At 38.9% G+C, this 17,711-nt stretch overlaps 1 protein-coding gene and 1 long non-coding RNA gene across 4 annotated transcripts in view; one reads left to right on the forward strand and one right to left on the reverse strand.

The window, feature by feature from the left end:
* Positions 1-538: 538 nt before the first annotated feature.
* Positions 539-16,012, reverse strand: LOC134462552 (myosin heavy chain, fast skeletal muscle-like). The gene is made up of 41 exons (XM_063215642.1): positions 15,971-16,012; positions 15,816-15,857; positions 15,175-15,401; positions 14,248-14,391; positions 13,986-14,142; positions 13,829-13,856; positions 13,611-13,725; positions 13,404-13,496; positions 13,260-13,323; positions 13,035-13,133; positions 12,836-12,939; positions 12,295-12,433; positions 12,053-12,171; positions 11,657-11,806; positions 11,391-11,561; positions 10,985-11,291; positions 10,810-10,895; positions 10,611-10,698; positions 10,349-10,466; positions 10,001-10,124; positions 9,772-9,908; positions 9,409-9,664; positions 5,626-5,868; positions 5,361-5,537; positions 5,039-5,184; positions 4,856-4,946; positions 4,384-4,773; positions 4,177-4,303; positions 3,801-3,919; positions 3,486-3,682; positions 3,186-3,369; positions 2,925-3,090; positions 2,646-2,770; positions 2,239-2,547; positions 1,965-2,168; positions 1,747-1,872; positions 1,467-1,637; positions 1,200-1,304; positions 1,017-1,112; positions 797-928; positions 539-646 (listed from the first exon to the last, which is right to left on the reverse strand). The coding sequence occupies exons 3-41, from the start codon at positions 15,382-15,384 to the stop codon at positions 632-634; spliced, it is 5,832 nt and encodes a 1,943-aa protein (XP_063071712.1). The 5' UTR covers positions 15,385-15,401; positions 15,816-15,857; positions 15,971-16,012; the 3' UTR covers positions 539-631.
* Positions 819-17,711, forward strand: part of LOC134462573 (uncharacterized) — a 66,979-nt gene continuing 50,086 nt past the window's right edge. For all 3 annotated transcript variants that reach the window (XR_010037544.1, XR_010037543.1, XR_010037542.1), the window contains exon 1: positions 819-907. This is a non-coding gene — a long non-coding RNA (uncharacterized LOC134462573). The remainder of the gene's footprint in view (positions 908-17,711) is intronic.

Consider the following 17,711-nt stretch of genomic DNA (forward strand, 5'->3'; position numbering starts at 1 on the left):
GGAAGTGATAACATTTAACCCCTGCCTCTAGCCTTTTTGGATATCGGTTGCCGGTTTTACAGACGCCATAGGCACAACGTTTAATTTTATCTTCTCAAGTAGGGGTCTCTCTCATAGACTTCCATTCATCAAAATGACATGTTTGACTGAGGTCCCGAAATTAGTAACCGTGGCTAATGCTATGATTGGTCAGTTACCGTTTGGGGATTCGGCTGCGGAAAGGCGAATTTTGTACCTCACTTAAAAAAAGGAACACCTCCTCAAAGAATCTTCAGTTTTCCGCAGTGGGGGATCCTTCAACAGTTCTCTGAGGGACCTATAAGCCTACACGGTGCACTTCTAACCTGGTGTTAATGTACAACTAATGTACAACTAACCACACTGTGCATATGCACCTATTGCTCTTGCTTGTTTATTTCCTGTGCACTTTGTATCTGCAAGAGTTATATGCTGTGATTACATCCTCGATTGTAAGTCGCTTTGTACAAAGCTTTCCAAATGTGCATGCACACAATATTGTGCAAAAAAAAAATCAACAAATCAGAAACAAAAGCTGTTGTTATTCTTAAATATATTTATTAAGGATTTCATATTATATGAATTCCTTCTTTATTTAGGTTTTCCTTACTGGTTACTCCTCTTTGGCCTGCAACACATAAAAAGCAGAAGAAAGACAATATGTGATTGTGACTAACTCTGATCTATTAATGAGATGGTTGTATAATATTGTCAGGACAGCATTTCTTCTTAAAATATTGATGTGCCGTTTTGTTTTCCATAGCCGTCCTTACTGTACCTTGCCAGAATCACGACTCTTGGCCCTCATCTTGTTGACCTGGGACTCAGCGATGTCAGCACGCTCTGCAGCCTCCTCAAGCTCATGCTGCACCTTCCTGTACCTGGACAGGTGAGTGTTGGCCTGTTCCTCCTGTGAAATATACATGATTAAAAGTTAAAAAAGATTCACTTCAGATTAAGGATTTACTTGATCTTACGTATTTAAGGCCTTTACTCACAGCTTCCTCAGCCTGCCTCTTGTAGGCCTTGACTTTCATCTGAAGTTTGTCCACCAAGTCCTGCAGTCTGGTGACATTCTTCTTGTCCTCCTCAGTCTGCATAATTTTAATGAAAATGATTGTAGTTAGCTGATAATGTCTTACATTCATTCATGTAGGTCCACATGAAGTAGGCTCATTCACCTGGTAGGTAAGCTCCTTGACCCTCCTCTCATATTTGCGGACACCTTTCACAGCATCAGCTCCACGTCTTTGTTCTGCATCGACCTCACCTTCCAGCTCACGCACCTGTGTCAACAGAGGATTTGCTTGAGTCTAATGAACAGTAGAACAATAACAATGAGTGTCCTACAGTCATAAAAACACATACTTTAGTACACTTAACTTCCAAACATTTTGTCCTTAATTTTCTTTGTGATCAATAAAGCATTTCTACATATTTCAGAATACCCTGGACTCCAGTTTCTGGAGTTGCTTCTTTCCACCCTTCATGGCCAGGTTCTCAGCCTCATCCAAGCGGTGTTGCAGGTCCTTCACAGTGACCTCCAGGTTCTTCTTCATCCTCTCCAGATGAGAACAGGTGTCCTGTTCTTTCTTCAGTTCCTCAGCCATCATAGCAGACTAAAGATAAAACAATGTATTGCTTTTGTATTAATTGGTATCAAAGATGTGTAGGGAAGGTTTATCCTTTGCAACAGCATTGTGTACTGTATTCAACGGTTCAGCTCACATCAGTGATGGCCTTCTTGGCCTTGTCTTCTGCATTTCTGGCCTCTTGAACAGTGTCATCAACCTCACCCTGAACCTGGACAAGGTCACCCTCCAGCTTCTTCTTGGTGCTCAAGAGGCTAGTATTCTAAATGAGGAAAAACGAACAACTCATTATCAATATCGAAATAATTATTGAATATTTAATAGACTACAGCAGCTTGTTTTCTTCCAATTTACCTGTGAATGCAGCAGTCCAACACGCTCACTGACATCAACCAGTTCCTGCTCAGCCACTTTACGGCCTCTCTCTGTCTGTTCCAAAGCAGTTCTCAGCTCCTCAATCTCAGCTATCATGAGGCCATTCCTACGCTCCACCATGGCAACCTGCTCCTTCATGTCATCTTGTCCTCTTACAGCATCATCAAGGTGCAGTTGGGCATCCTGTGTATAATACCATGATAGTGAGAAAAATATATTTTCATCTTTATTAAATGTTGGACTGTGATTATACCTTGAGTTGTCCTTGGACATTCCTGAGCTGCTTCATTGATTCAGATGCCTGGCGGTTGGCATGGCTGAGCTGTACTTCCAGCTCATTGAGGTCTCCCTCCATCTTCTTCTTGACTCTCAGGGCATCGTTTCTGCTCCTGACCTCAGAGTCCAGAGTGCTCTGCATGGTATCAATCACCCTCTGGCTGTTCCTTTTGATCTGCTCCATCTCCTCATCCTTCTCTGCCAGCTTCCTGTCAACCTCTCCTTTCACCTGGTTAAGCTCCAGCTGAACACGAAGAATCTTGGACTCTTCATGCTCAAGTGTACCCTAATTTGAGAGACGTTTAAAGTAATAAATGTTACTATGTTAGCACCAGAAAAGATGTACATTAATGATTTACAAAAAGGTTATTGTTTTAATCGTACCTCTGCTTCCTCTAGTGCAGTTTGTATTTCTGTTTTCTCAGTCTCCACTGTCTTCTTAGCCTTTTCAAGCTCATGAATACTCTTGCCAGTTTCACCAAGTTGCTCGGTGAGGTCAGAAATTTCCTCTGTAGAAGTCAATAGTAATAGTGATAGCAATTGTTTTATTTGAATAGTTCTGAATGGCCTACACATAGATTATGCCGTTTGAATTACTATTCAGTTTGTAGTACACTTTATTAGTATTTGATACAAGGGTGTGGAGGAGATATATTGACATACGCTGTAAGTTCTTATTCTCCCTCTTCAGGGTCTCCAGCTGATCCAGAGCCTCCTCATATGAATTCTTCATCTTGAAGAGCTCAGTGCCGAGAGAGCGAGCTTCTTTTTGAGCACCTTCCAGCTCAGCCTGGCCCTCTTCAAACTTCTGCTTCCATTCTGCCAGGACCTAATACGAAAGAATAAAAGCAGATGAATGAAAACACTGTGAGATTGGGCACAAATGCAACGCTAAACAAAGCCATATGTTGTCATTTCATATACCTTGTCAAAGTTCCTTTGCTTCTTATCAAGGTTTGCAGCCAATGCATTGGCTCTCTCCACATCAATCATGAGGTCCTCCACTTCACCCTGGAGTCTCTGTTTGGTCTTCTCCAGGGAGGCACATTTGGAGTTGACAGCCTCAATTGACTCCTCAGCATCCTGGAGACGCTGTGCAAGCTTTTTTCTAAAGGAAAGATAATTTCATAAAACGTGTTAATGTTCATAGTCATAGTTGATGGATTGGAAATGACTATGTTGATTAGATTTTGTATACAGAAATTGAATTAAATAATATCTTACTTTGATTCCTCAAGCTCCTCAGTGCGTTGGATAGCATCAGTCTCATATTTGGACCTCCACTGAGCCACCTCACTGTTGGCCTTGGACATTCCACGCTGCAGCTCAGCCTTGGCCTCCTGCTCCTCCTCAAACTGCTCTCTGAGCAGGTCACAGTCATGACGAGCTGATTGGACAGCATGAGCCAGGGCATTCTTGGCCTTTAGGCAGGTATTAAGAATATTGATTAGACGGATAATGACAACAAGTATAACACATTGGGTGTACTGATATACAAAAATTCCTAAACTAATGCTCATCTTAAATTGCCAATCTTACCTTGACTTCCTCCTCAACCGCCCTCTTCAGCTCCTCAATCTGCTGGACATAAGCTTGTTTGCCTCTGGTCAGCTGAGAGACAAGAGCCTCCTTCTCCTCAAGCTGGCGGGCAAACTCACCTTTGGGCCATGGCATTATATTAGTTTTATCCACAGTCTTTTGTAAAGGACATAAAGAAACTACATATTGAGATGAATACTGGTACAAAAGCTTTTAACAAAGTTGGAGCGGCCAGCACCTTTTCACTAAGTCTTGAGAACATTCTAGTCTTACTCCCATAGTTGTAGCAGTTTTTTTATTATTTTCGTCCCGTCATACATTTCAATTCACATTTTTAAAATCAAATCAACCTTTTATCTTTATATTTTTCACTTACCATTTTCAGTAGTGAGTCTTGCTCTCTGTGCGCTCATATCATTAAGCTGACGCTGGTTTTCATCTGCCTTTGCTTTAATCTCACTCGTTTGGTCTTCAAGGGTGCGACACATCTTTTCCAGATTTGCCTGAATATGCAAAGTTGATCATGTTATCATGTTCAACCACTGGAAATATTACTAAATGTTTCGTTCTTTTAAGGTAATACCTTTGCTTTAGCCACAGCCTCCATATTACTGGAGAGGTCATCTATCTCCATTTTGTATTCACTCTTCTCCTTCTCTAGCTTCTGTTTGACACGTTGGAGGTTGTCAATTTGCTCTCCCAGTTCTGCCACACTGTCAGCCTGCTTCTTGCGAAGAGCAGAGGCAGTAGCTTCATGCTGAAGAGTAGACTCTTCAAGATCACGACGCAGCTTCTGGAACTCAGCCTCTCGCTTCTTGTTCATCTCAATTTGAGCAGCAGTGGCCCCACCAGCCTCCTCAAGCCTCTCACTGATCTCCTCAAGTTCCCTGGAGAGATCAGCTCTCTGCTTCTCAATTTTAGCTCGAGCAGCACGCTCAGCTTCAATCTCTTCTTCTAGTTCCTCAATGCGGGCCTAAATATTTTGATAAAGGTTAGTACTTTGAACTTCTTTGATCCAAAAGAGAGAACATTGAAGTATTTTAATGATTAATCACCTGAAGTTCTTTAATCTTCTTTTGAAGTTGAGCTCCAAGTGATTGCTCATCTTCAATCTTGCTGAGATATTGACTTATCTCAAAGTCTTTCCTATAAAACAAAAAATAATGACATAGAAATCAAGCAATCACATATTACATATACCTACAGTATATTTGTGATTAATTATTTTTGTTTCGTACTTTTTGATTTTCTCATCAGACTGTTGCTTGTCATTCTCCAGATCCATTATGGATTCTTGACTAAGTTTGAGGTCACCCTCAAGCTTCCTCTTAGCCCTTTCAAGGTCCATGCGGAGTTTCTTCTCTTGCTCCAATGATCCTTCCAGCTTTTGTAACGTGAATATGGAAAACAAAGGTTATACTGTACAGCTACCACTATATTAGCGCGCATACTTTTTGTTCTTGTTTTCATTGAGATTTTACTTATTTGTTCTTGTTTCTTCATTTTGTCATTATAATTTCAACAGTTCACTTTTTACATTTCTATATGTACATTACTTACATCATCCACTTGTTGTTCAAGCTTGGTCTTTGACTTTGTCAGAGTGTTGCATTTGTCTTCCTCTGCCTGGAGATCATCCAGAGTCTGCTGGTGTGCCTCTTGGAGGGCTTTCTTCTCCTTGGTCAACTTCCCAATACTCTCATCCTGAGAGGCCATCTCCTCTGTCAGGTTTTTAACCTAAAAACAAAGTGATGTTATAGAGGGTTTCAGTTAACAATTTCTCATCTTGCAGTATGATTGTGATTAAAATTTATTAAACAAAGACCTTGTTTTCTGTGGCATGCTTCTCCTTTTCCACTTTGGCCAAGGTAAGCTCCAGGTCATCAATGTCCTTCTTCAGCTCAGAGCACTCATCCTCCAGTTTCCTCTTCTTAGCAGTGAGCTCAGCATTGATCTCCTCCTCATCCTCCAGCCTCTCAGTTGTCTCTTTGAGTTTGGCTTCCAGCTGGATTTTGCTCTTAATGAGTCCCTCACATCTCTCCTCAGCATCTGAGAGACACTCAGTTTCCTGTTGTAACAGAATTAAGTTTGTCAGATTTTTATTTTATTTTAACACCTTATGTCTAATGTCTTTTTTGGTTTCTTGGTCATTGATGCTTTTTAAATAGTTTTAAATAGCCGGGCTAGGGCTAGTTTTGCAGGGTAATCAAATGGAAGAAAATCTGCGCGGGTCACTGAGAATCCACCATCTGGTATTCTTTTCTTTTGTGTAATTTACTGCTGTGCCCATCGTATAGCCAAGACAGGGATACACCTTTTTAAAGTTCAAAGATATAGCCTAGTTCAGAAATTGAGCAAGCTCACACAGCAATGCAAAATGGATATTAGAATTTTAAAGCATATATAAAGCACCAGAACTATAAGCACTGAAATCGTTTCACAATGCCCAGTATACCACAGATGCTCGTTCCTCAAACATTATGGAACTTTACATTTCTTAATATGGAGTACTGTCAGGGATTAAAGTATATGGGTTGATGACGTGACGTGGCCATTTTGCTGTCACAGGCTCTTAAAATGAAGTTAATTCATGCTTTTGAAATTGTTAATGTTTTAAATGGTTGAACTTAAGTCTATGTTGTGAAAAAGTACTATGTAATTAATCCAGAGTTTAAATAAGTATACTCAATTTTGAGTCAAATGTCACATTTGTCCTATGGTGTGACTGTCACAAGGCTGATTCTCCATACTAAAACATTTTTAAATACATAATCAAAGCTCAGTCATTTGTCTAAACAACCCTGGCATGTTTTTTAAGGTGTCTATTTTAGCAAGTGACAATGCTTAATTTTTTCCCTGTTTTTCTGAGAGCGTATGGAGTTATGAAACTTTGTCACAGAAAACAATGTCCTGTGGTGTGACATACTAACATGGGTAATTCTATGGATAATTATCTATTGTTGAAGGTCCAGCTGTACATAAATTGTGACTGTAGTTAAGAAGCCAATGGCAAGGGTGGATTTTAGGTTTTTCTCTCAGAGTTCTTCAATCAATCTATTATGTTTTGCCACCACAAGATGTCTTAGTTTTGTAGTCCTTTGGAGTGACAGCCATAAAATACATTTTGACAATATTGTATTTTTTAATTTTTTTTTCTTTGCATTTCAGTTGGCAACGACAGGGCTTTCAATTAACTCAAAAGCTCAAAATTCCTATGGTGTGACACTTTGGAGAGTCACACCAAAGGAAAAACAGGTCACACCAAAGGACTAGATATCTGAGAAATAGCAACTGGTTATACATGTTTTGTTGATTAGGTAACTATTGTGTATTCAAATAACTTATTCCTTTATTGGCCATTTGAATTTATACTTTGATGTATTGTCGATGAACATTTCCTGTTGATTTTAGAGACTGTCAAAGGATATGAAATGTCATTAATGGTGCTTTGAAACCATAAAATAGAACGGTAACAGTGAGGGAAAGATGAATGAGAGAGTATAGAGAAATATGGATGAATAAAGTATACTGTGGAGAGCTCAAGATAGCACAATTGTGCTGTCCAACTTGAGATACCAAACAGGCACTACAAGTTCAATGGTGCGACAGTCAGAGCATACCTAAAGTACAAAGAGGGGGAGGTGTGATGGTCATGCCAAGGTCACACTTCAGTATGAGTCTTAAGGGGGATTCATACTTGTCGTGACTGGCGCTACCCTCCTTCATACTTCACTCGCGACCTCAATCGCGACCTCACTCACGCCGTCACGTGACCCAAAATGACGTCACACGCCGTGGCGCGAGCTGCCGTGTCGCGACGTCGTGCACCCCACATTTTTTTTAACTTGTCGTGCGCCACCAGCGACCACGCAGGTAGGCACACAAAGCAGGAGTTGCGAAGAGAGGCTACAACTACTGTAGGCTACTACAGAATGGATCCTGCATCATTTTGAGGATAATAAAATGTCCTAGAGAGTTATTTTATCTTCTCTCTTAAATGTTGTTCAGTGAAACAATTGTTTACTTTGTTCAGAAGCACGTTGTGTTCGGCGATCTATTTATAAATTCTGCCGCCAGAACAATGCTCTCACATGGTCTTGGAATGATCTGGCAATGTAGGCTACAACAGAAAATATATGTTTCAATGTGGTAAGTCACAAGTCAGACGTTCAGTAGCCCTACAGCAGCCGTGTTTGGCTTTCTATTTTATACATCCGTAGAACTCACGCTGCGAGCTGCGAAAGATACTGCCGTTTCTCTCATGAACAGCAGAGGGCACTTCTGACAATGCGAGCGAAAGCGCTTTTGAAGTATGAATAGTCTGTCGCAAGTGATGACGTCATTAATGGTTCTCGCGCCACTCGCGCCAAAGTGCGCACGTGAAGTATGCAGAGCCCTTTATGAGCTCTGCAGGTTAAATTTAATGAACACATGACTGTCATTAAGTGTTAGGATAGGCTGATAATCTATGACTTAAAGACTTATAAGCATAGAGTGTAGGTCCATATTGACTACAACATTACATTATGATCAAAAGACAAAATAGTCATGTTGATACATTTGTTTCTGGCTCAGTTTTGCATTTTTGTCCTTTGGCGTGACATGAATGTCCTAATGTGACATTTTTTAAACGCACAAATATTTGTTTGAGCTTAACAATTAACACTGAATATTGCATTAGGGAACAGCAAATTATACTCCCTGAAATGTTAGTATAAATTCTGACAATTTTGAACATTTAAACAGAAAGTTATCCCTGTATTTCCTGGAAGGTTTCCAATAAGCTTGCCTCTCATGGGGGAGAAATCCTTAAATGGCTATTTCTCATTAAATTAATACTTTAAAATATTGCACTAAATACAAAGAGTGTAACAATGTATATAAAACTCCTTCAAGCCATTTAAACATTATTTAATATATATAGTTCTAAATGTCACACCAAAGGACATATTTACAGCTAATTAAATTTTTGAAAGATTAATTGCCGCACTACGTAGACATATAGTTCTTTGCCTCATAAAAAATGTTTTGTGGAAAAAAAGTTTTTTGCTGCTTATCTGTCATCTACTGTACCCATATGCCAGTGTGCTCCGGTGCATAGTTGGCTGCCAGTAAGAGCAAATATTTATTACTTGCAAAAACACAAATTTAAAAAAAAAAGTAAAAAAAAAACACATCTGAAATGAGTATGGTTGGCTATATAAGTTCAAAGCACGTGTATCCATAATATGACATTTGAGAAAAGTGTCTGATAAAGAGAATAACGCAATAGTCGCAAAACATGTGTATTTGATATTTGTATTGCTGTCATTTGTTTTTATTCTGGCACCACAAAATAATGAAAATGTGCTTTGCTTGTTGTCTGTTATTGTCACAACCTAAGATATTTTGTTTTCTGTCAGTCTAACAACTATTGTCATTACGTGTATGTGGTCTTTCAAGTATGCTGCTTGTTCCCGAAACAAAGAAAGAGTAGATGTGCTGGGCCCTTCTGAAGTATCAAAAGTTTTTACCAGGCCTACATTACTACAGCCAAAATGAATCATACTGTATCAATTCAGCTTATTTTATGTCTTAACATACAGGAAGCTATGAAGAGATTACTCACAGATGCCACGGCTAATTGCAGATCATTCTTTTCCTGAAGCAGTGAAACCATCTTCTCCTCTAAGTCCTTCTTTCTTGCGAGGGCAACCTCCAGGTCAGCCTTCATTTTGCCAAAGCTCTCCTTCATACTTGCAAGTTCCTTCTCAGTCTCAGCACTCTTCAGAAGTGGCTTGATCTTGAAGTACACTGTCATCCATGGCCAGTTTTTCACATTCATGAATGAGCGGATATTGTACTGGATGGTGTAGATAGCTTCCCTGTGCGTGGGATCATGCATTTTCAATGAGAAGTAATCTTTGTGGATTCAGAAATATTAATAATGTTAATATATTTTGGTGAATATGTAGCTTCCCCTCCAAATCACCTCCTTTCCATCATCTTGACAAACTCCCTCCTCATCAGGTAAGCACGGCAGAGCGCTTGAGTCATTGTGACCAGAATTGACAACTTCTCATCTCGCATCTCCTCAAGGGTCCCCAGCAGCCCAGCTTTGAAGAATACCTAGAAGAGTTTGTATCATTTAGCTTAGATTTTTTTCATTTCCACAGCTCAACAGTTAATATCTTGTGGAAAGGATGTTTTCAGTAATTTACTTTGGTGTGTCCAAACATGTATTGAGTGCGGTCCACATCAATGGAACCCAAGAGCTTCTCTGAAGCCTTCTTGTTGTCAATGAATTGTCCCTCTGGGATAACACTGGCATTCAGCACTTTGTATCTGGAGTGGTGTAAATAGGCAATGTTTTCAAATGTTATGAAAAGTGTACACTGCTATGATGTCCTAAGTCTTGCTTCCTTAAGTCATGCTTTTAACCTATTTGATTATTAGGTGATTACAGAAAAATACATATCAATTGTAGCTCCTTTACACCTTCATGATTGTAAAACAAAATATTTTCATGTTTAGACCTTATTGTTAAGTAGTACAAACAATGTATTAACCTCTGCTTGAAGTCAGCATAAATGATTCTGCTGGGGAAGCCCTTTCTGCAGATTCTGATACCCTCCAGCACACCATTACATCTCAGTTGATGAAGCACCAGAAAGTTCTCCATCAAGCCTTTAAAAAAAAAAAATATATATATATATATATATATATATATATATATATATATTGCATGAAGTCACTATCCATGTAAAATTCATGGCACATCCAAAAAAAAGTGGTGCAAAAAATTAACTGCAAAGCATGTTAAGCAATTACCAGGAGTCTTAGACTCATTAGGAATCAAGCAGCGCACAAAGTGAGGATGGGTGCTCCTCAGATTGGTCATCAGCTTGCCCAAGTTCTCCTGTGGTCAGGAGCGCATGAAAATTATATGTTCACGTATACATAGTACGTATGTCACAAAATAATGAATCAGAGAATTAAAAAAACAAAACACAAAAAAACAATTAATTACCCTGAACAGAGCAGACACCGTCTGGAAGGAGCCACCCTTCTTCTTCTTGCCACCGCCCTTACCACCGCCACCGCCACCAGCATCAGCTGTGTCATTGATATAATAAGACAATAAAAAATGTCACTCTTTTCTTAGACTGTAGGGTTTAAATACTGAGGGGGAAAAGCATTCATACCTTCAGGACCACCATGGGAAGCATACAAGAAGGCCAGCAGTTTCATTGCAGACTTCTGGTACAGCTGCACAACAGAGTCATTCAGTGGGTCCTTGTTCTTGTCCAGCCAGCCAGTGATGTTGTAGTCCACAGTGCCAGCATAGTGCACAAGGGAGAAGTGGGCCTCTGCCTTACCCTTTGCTGGTTTGGGTTTCTCAAAGCACTTGGTTTTGCCAAGATGCTGATCATACAACTTGCCCTTGAAGGTAGTGTCTGAGGCCTTGGGGAACATGCACTCCTCTTCAAGGATGGAGAAGATGCCCAGTGGCTGTTAATGAAGGCCATGTTACCATTCAGTACATTGGCTCTGCACATTTCAATATGCTTCTGTTAAAAACATGTTTTTTGTATTTGTCATGTATATTACCTTCTCAATAAGCTCAATGCAGGCAGCCAGATCCATGCCAAAGTCAATGAATTCCCACACAATACCATCTTTCTTGTACTCCTCTTGTTCAAGTACAAACATGGTGTGATTGAAGAACTGTTGCAGTTTCTCATTGGTGAAGTTGATACACAGCTGTTCCAAGCTGTTGTACTGTTGAAGACACATTCCATCAATGGAGTAAAAGTTAAGTTAAACTCTCTAATTAAGATACATTGTGGAACTAAGATGAGTAGATCAGTACTCACATCAAAGATCTCGAATCCTGCAATGTCCAGCACACCAATGAAGAACTGTCTTGCCTGTTTGGTGTCCAACATCTCATTGATGCGGATGACCATCCACAAAAACATCTTCTCGTATACTGACTTACAAAGAGCTGAAACCGAATTGTTCACCTAATGAAAACAATAGGCCATTAAATATTTGTCAACAAAAATGACTGATATACAGTAGCACATTGTCATAATCACCATCCAGTGTGCTAACGAATGAGAGATTATTAATTAAAAATAAATAATTACAGCATTACTGTAGATTTTGCAGTACATGTAGTGTACAATAGCCTACTTCTCTAAGGTAAACATTAGCTCACACTAAGAGGCCTAATTAACTTTCCAAGTATATTTTAAACACATACTAACCTGTGGTACAGTTTGGCCTTTGGTCACAAACTCATTTCCGACCTTCACTCTTGGGTAGCACAGAGCCTTCAGCATGTCAGCAGAGTTCAGGCCCATGAGGTAGGCGATTTTGTCGGCCACTGGGTAGGAATTAGAATTTACAGTGCATTATTATGTGATATAAAGCATTCATGTGAATATAAATCAGACAGCATTTCATATCTATACTGTACATAATCTCATGCGGTACATTCCGACCTCACCCTCAGTGCCATCAGGCTCAGCCTGCTCCTCTCTCTGCTTCTGCTTGAACTTCATGTTGCCATGATGCATTACAGCTCCGGTCAGTTTGTAGATGCCAATTTTTTCATCAGCATTGAAGCCCAGGATGTCAATAGCTGTCTGTTAGAGAAAAGGTTTTTGATATGGACTGAGCCATAAATGATAAATCGCTGTGTGCATCAGATGAAACAGCTTTAAAAGAAAAATAGAATCACAGGAATTGCAAAATTGCAAAACAGGACAACAACAAAAAAAACACACAAAAACAAATCAGACGATACCATTAAGGTCAATTGTTCTTAAACTGAGACAATTTTAATGATTGAAGCGTTATCTGTCAAACTTAGTATAAACACAATTCTGCAAAATCATGAAGCAACTAACTGTATTCCCTTATCGTATTTCCTTTTGACTTTAATTTTGTAATATAATTGTTTCTGACTTCTCTGAATCATGCATTAGGATTGCTTTCATTTGTCTTTTTGTGTTCATATTCACGCTTCCCCAACTTAAACATCTTACATCAGTAGCAATGAACTCCTCGATATCATCAATGCTCTTGACAGTGATTTCACCTTGGCTGATCATAGGGAAATCATAGGGGTTTTGGGTGATAAGCAGGCCCTCTGGAACAAAACAGACAATGCATTAGATGGGGTCAGTGTGTTCTCCTTTTAGTATAAGCATTTTTTCAGTCATGTGAGGTAGAATCACGTGTTACCAATCAGCTCAGGCTTGTGCCCAGTCATGAGTTGGTAGAAGATATGGTAGCTCCTCTCAGCAGACAGCTGGAATGTCACTCTTGACTTCTCCAGGAGATCTATAATGTATAATTTTGAAATTATTACATGTGTTATTAGTAGTTTATTTCTCAAAATGTGTATTAATATTGAATATATGTGTATTAATATTGAATATATACTTAATTAAAATTCAAGAGTCTTACAAGTCTCAATATCAGCAGAAGCCAGCTTGCCAGTTTGGCCAAAATGAATTCTGATGAATTTACCCTTAAAAGATAGAAACATATGTTACCCAGATTGTCGAAGGAAATTCAATTATTTATCCACCGCCATTTTCAAATACTTACAAAACGGGAGGAGTTGTCATTCCTCACAGTCTTGGCATTACCATAGGCCTCCAGTAGAGGGTTGGCTGCAATGATCTGATCCTCCAGTGACCCCTACAGGGCAATGAAAGCCATTGATGGATGTGAAGGTTTAAATTCAGTAGACTATGATATGAACACTCATACAATGCATGCACACAATATACGTGCATCAACACTGTTATATACCTGGATTTTTCCAGCGCTTGCTGCCTGTTCTTTCTTTCCTCCAGCGACTGCAATTGTTGCAAAGTACTGGATGACACGCTTAGTGTTTACAGTCTTCCCTGCACCGGATTCTCCACTGGGGGTAAAAGCAAGAAATACTGTAACATCAATATCAAGCATGTTTGCAAAAGCATACTGTATGGTCTTACATAGCATTATAATATAATGATTTTACTTACGTAATAAGGACAGACTGATTCTCACGATCTGGAAAATAATTATGTTACATTAACAAATAAGCCTTTTGCAGATCATGCAATGTAGTAAAAGAGATTTAAAAAAAGTATATGGATAATGGGAAACGTAGAAATATTGTGAAAAGTCATATACGCTGACCTTGGAGCATGAACTGATAGGCGTTATCAGAGATGGAGAAGATGTGGGGTGGAGCCTCAATCCTCTTCTTGCCTCTGTATCCATTAACAACACTTTGATCGTACACTGGGAGCCACTTGTAGGGGTTCACAGTGACGCAGAACAGCCCAGAGTAGGTCTGATGAAGATCAATTGTTTTTTTTATTGCATGTTTTGATAATATTGCACTTAATTACATTTTCATTTAACCAAGGTCAGTTATTTTTTTCTGTGCCAATCTTACGTAGATCATCCATGCTGCATAACGCTCTTTGAGGTTGTACAACACAGAAGGTTCGTGGAGGTGGGTCATCATGGCCATGTCCTCAATTTTGTCATATTTTGGAGGATTCATGGGGAAGATTTCATCCTCCTTCACTGTGACTTCCTGTAAGATATAAAAAGAATTTGCTTCTAACTTCCTGCAACATGGAATATATTACGCAGAAAATGGAATTGTAGGAAAACGAGTTAGGAAAAAGAAGACCCGCGTTTGTCTAACCTTGGCCACAATTGAGCTTTTTTTGCCTTTATGGCTGAGGCTACGTGACTACGGAATCAGACTTTCAGGCTCCAGAAGTTTGAAAATCCCATTGACTCCAATTTTAACCAGACAATTTTGACACTTCAAATATATAGTACACTAACTGCTTGGTTCAAAGATCCAAATAAGTTTTCGTCTGTCAATCGTGGTAATACACATGACACTAAACATATTGTGACTAGTATTTTAAAGACATTCCATTGTACACATAGCAATGTGTACGTTTTACAAACTAGCGTGGTTGGCAGGGCTGGCATGATTGACGGTAACAGCCGGTTCCTCCAGACATCCAAACACTTTGTTGATTTTCAGCGTTTGGTACAATCATTGCAGACACATTTTGACTTTGATTAAGAAGGCGGATTGAAAATGATGCCAGATGCATTAGAATGGCAACGCTGTCTGTTTCAAATTCATCCTCATTTCAGCTCTGCAAAAGCCTGTGGGTGATGTCTCGGATGCTCTGTCCATTTATTATACAGTCTATGTTTGAGACTGGTTTAGCATTGGCTTAGCAGTTTTCTCCCTGGGCCAGTTTTTCATTTAACTATTGTCATCTCACTGAAACTGAAGTGTTTTTAACCCTTTTATTCTTTAATAATTGAAAAAATAAACCATTTCACTTACTTTACTCTTATCACCCTCCTGAGTTTTCACTGTGGCTTTGCCCCCGTCTCTTTTCTGCAGAGTGCATTTCACATAATCTTCCGCTTTGTCAACACAAAAGAAAGCCGATTTGGCATCAAAGGGTCTGGTTTGGGCCTCAAGACGCTCCTTCTCTGGCTTGCGGAGGTAGATGGCCGCAGGGCCAAAGCACTCCATATCTCCATCCCCCATGGTGGCACTCTGGTTGTCTAGGAAAAGGAATTTTAAAAGTTTTGTTACCACTGTTTCTGGTGTATGTTACAGATTGTGTACACAAGCACTCCACAAGCTTTTTTTGCTTGCTTAGTATTCATCATTATGCCTCATCTGAACACTTTAACTTTTGTAAAAGAAATTCTATTATTAAAAATAAATGAATATTCCTGAAGATTTAGTTATCAATATACTAACAGTTTCAAAGTAAATGTTTATTAGGAAGTAGTTATTTTAACGTATTCCAGAGAGAGATAGAAACAGAGAGTATTTTTCTTTGGGTTATGGCTGATAGAGATAGAGGTCGAAGTACTAGCAAATTGGACATAAACAGAATCTGATGAATTATGCTACATGGACATAACTTCTTCTTCATAACCGTCTTTTGAGTTTCTTTTTATGATACTCACCTTTTCACCTCCAATCAGAAACTGATGTTAAGTCTAGTGTGTCTGCAAAATATACAAAATAGCATTATTTTAATTCGGATGTTTTTTACGACTTTGTACTTTTGAGCTTTGGCTTTCCCTACAGCTACCACTCCAGCTGTCCAAAGGATACTCACCTGTAGAAGGCAGCAGTTGGTCTTAGGGAGACCCTTAGCCGTCTGTTTTTATAGAGACCCTTTTGGCCAATCAGCAAATCACCGCTGCTTGATATGGGCATGTACTTGTTGGCATTGTCCCCTGTGTATTTGGGGCAAATCAGTTTCAGCAGATATATTTTTAGTATTTAGCAGAAATGTTCTTTGATTTTAAATTGTGTTTGATGTCTGATGAAGTCCTTATCTATCTTTCATTTATTGATTTAATGTCCATGTATCTGATGGGCAGTGTGTTTTTCCGATGTGCTCATTACCAAGCATGGTAGTAGTATTCTGTTTCAGGGACCCCTTTTTCATATACATACACATAGCCTTTGTCAGCACTTACTTTCTGAATGTACGATATGCAACTTTCACATTGGTATTTGTTGTGCTGTGAATTTCTTAAACGCAGGGAAAATAATATAGACAGAGAAAAAGATAATCATGACTTTGTCACTTTACTTTTCGAACTGCTCAATCATATTTGTTGTATGCCATGGTGAAGTTTCGAATCTGTTGTTTGAAATAGTAAAAACTATTTTTAAACTGCTATGACCATTGATTTATATTTGTTAAATACAGTAAAGGTAATTAAATCATCAAATCTCCAAAATGTTTATTTATGACCTTATTCATTGAACTTGGTGAAATTCAATCTGCTTTTGCAATATGTCTTCATCTGAGTATTGACACAGGCAAAAAGAATCTTAATGAACTGTTAAAATGTCAGATGATACTCTTAGCCATTCCATTTTTGGCCACAAAGGCAAAATGGAGCTAGAGCTGCTCACTGAGCTTTTCACCCATACAGTACCATGTTTTGTTCTCTATCCTTACTGTCTAAGAGTGCACTGTCTGTCCTTTTTCTGTTCTTTAACTGGATCAGATGCACTCTATTTGTTCAAGCAGGCTTCTTAAAAGACAAATGAACAGTCTTTAATTGCATTTATTTCTATATAATTGTTCTACCAGTATGTACATGACTGCATTTTACTTTAAGAATACAAATGTGTACTTTTTCAAATTCTTATTCTGATTTATCTCTTGAACTAATATCATTGGACATTTATATTCCATATGAGGCTGATTTTTAATGCCAGCATTACACTATAGTTACAAAAAACTCTTGTGTGATTATCAGAGTTTAGCAGAAGTCTGATAGTTAAATGTAGTAGAGTTTAGCAAGAAGCTTCATACAGGAGGATAAAAAGTACATGGCTGTATGTGAGGAGGATGAGGTCTGACGGGTAGAAGCATCTTTTGAACCATGCCCTCATTAATCTTATTATATGTTTCCACTGATGCAAATGCATCTTGACTTGATAATGTACAACCCTTTCTAGCGGGTATGGGTTTCATCAGCTGTTACCTTGAAGACATGTAGGGATATTGACTTTTGATGTTGGCACCATCAGTAATTTCCTTCTAAGTACAGTATGTGGCTGTGTGACAGGAACTAAACTTGGTGCCATGTTAGACTCAAGAAAACTCAAGCGTCATGATCAGCTTGAATGAAATATGATGTTTTGAGAATAACCCTTAACACAATCCAGAATGTTGAACAGCAAAAATAAGAATACACATTCAATACACATGTTTGGTGTGCTTACATTTTGGATTAGGTTTGCACTTGTTGTTCTACCTCATCAAAGCACAGTAATAAACACCAGCAACACCAGGTTTCCCTGGTATTCACAGAAACACGGAATAAATTTGCACA

The sequence above is a fragment of the Engraulis encrasicolus genome, chromosome 14 (genome assembly GCF_034702125.1).
Source record: "Engraulis encrasicolus isolate BLACKSEA-1 chromosome 14, IST_EnEncr_1.0, whole genome shotgun sequence".
Taxonomy (NCBI): Eukaryota; Metazoa; Chordata; class Actinopteri; order Clupeiformes; family Engraulidae; genus Engraulis; species Engraulis encrasicolus.

Coding starts and splice junctions, on each gene's coding strand:
- LOC134462552 (XM_063215642.1), bottom strand. CDS start 15,384: ATGGGGGATGGAGATATGGAGTGCTTTGGCCCTGCGGCCATCTACCTC. Junction 12,172..12,294: donor TGAGCCTGATGGCACTGAGG/GTGAGGTCGGAA, acceptor ATTCCTACCCAG/TGGCCGACAAAATCGCCTAC. Junction 4,304..4,383: donor AGGCTGTGGCTAAAGCAAAG/GTATTACCTTAA, acceptor TTGCATATTCAG/GCAAATCTGGAAAAGATGTG.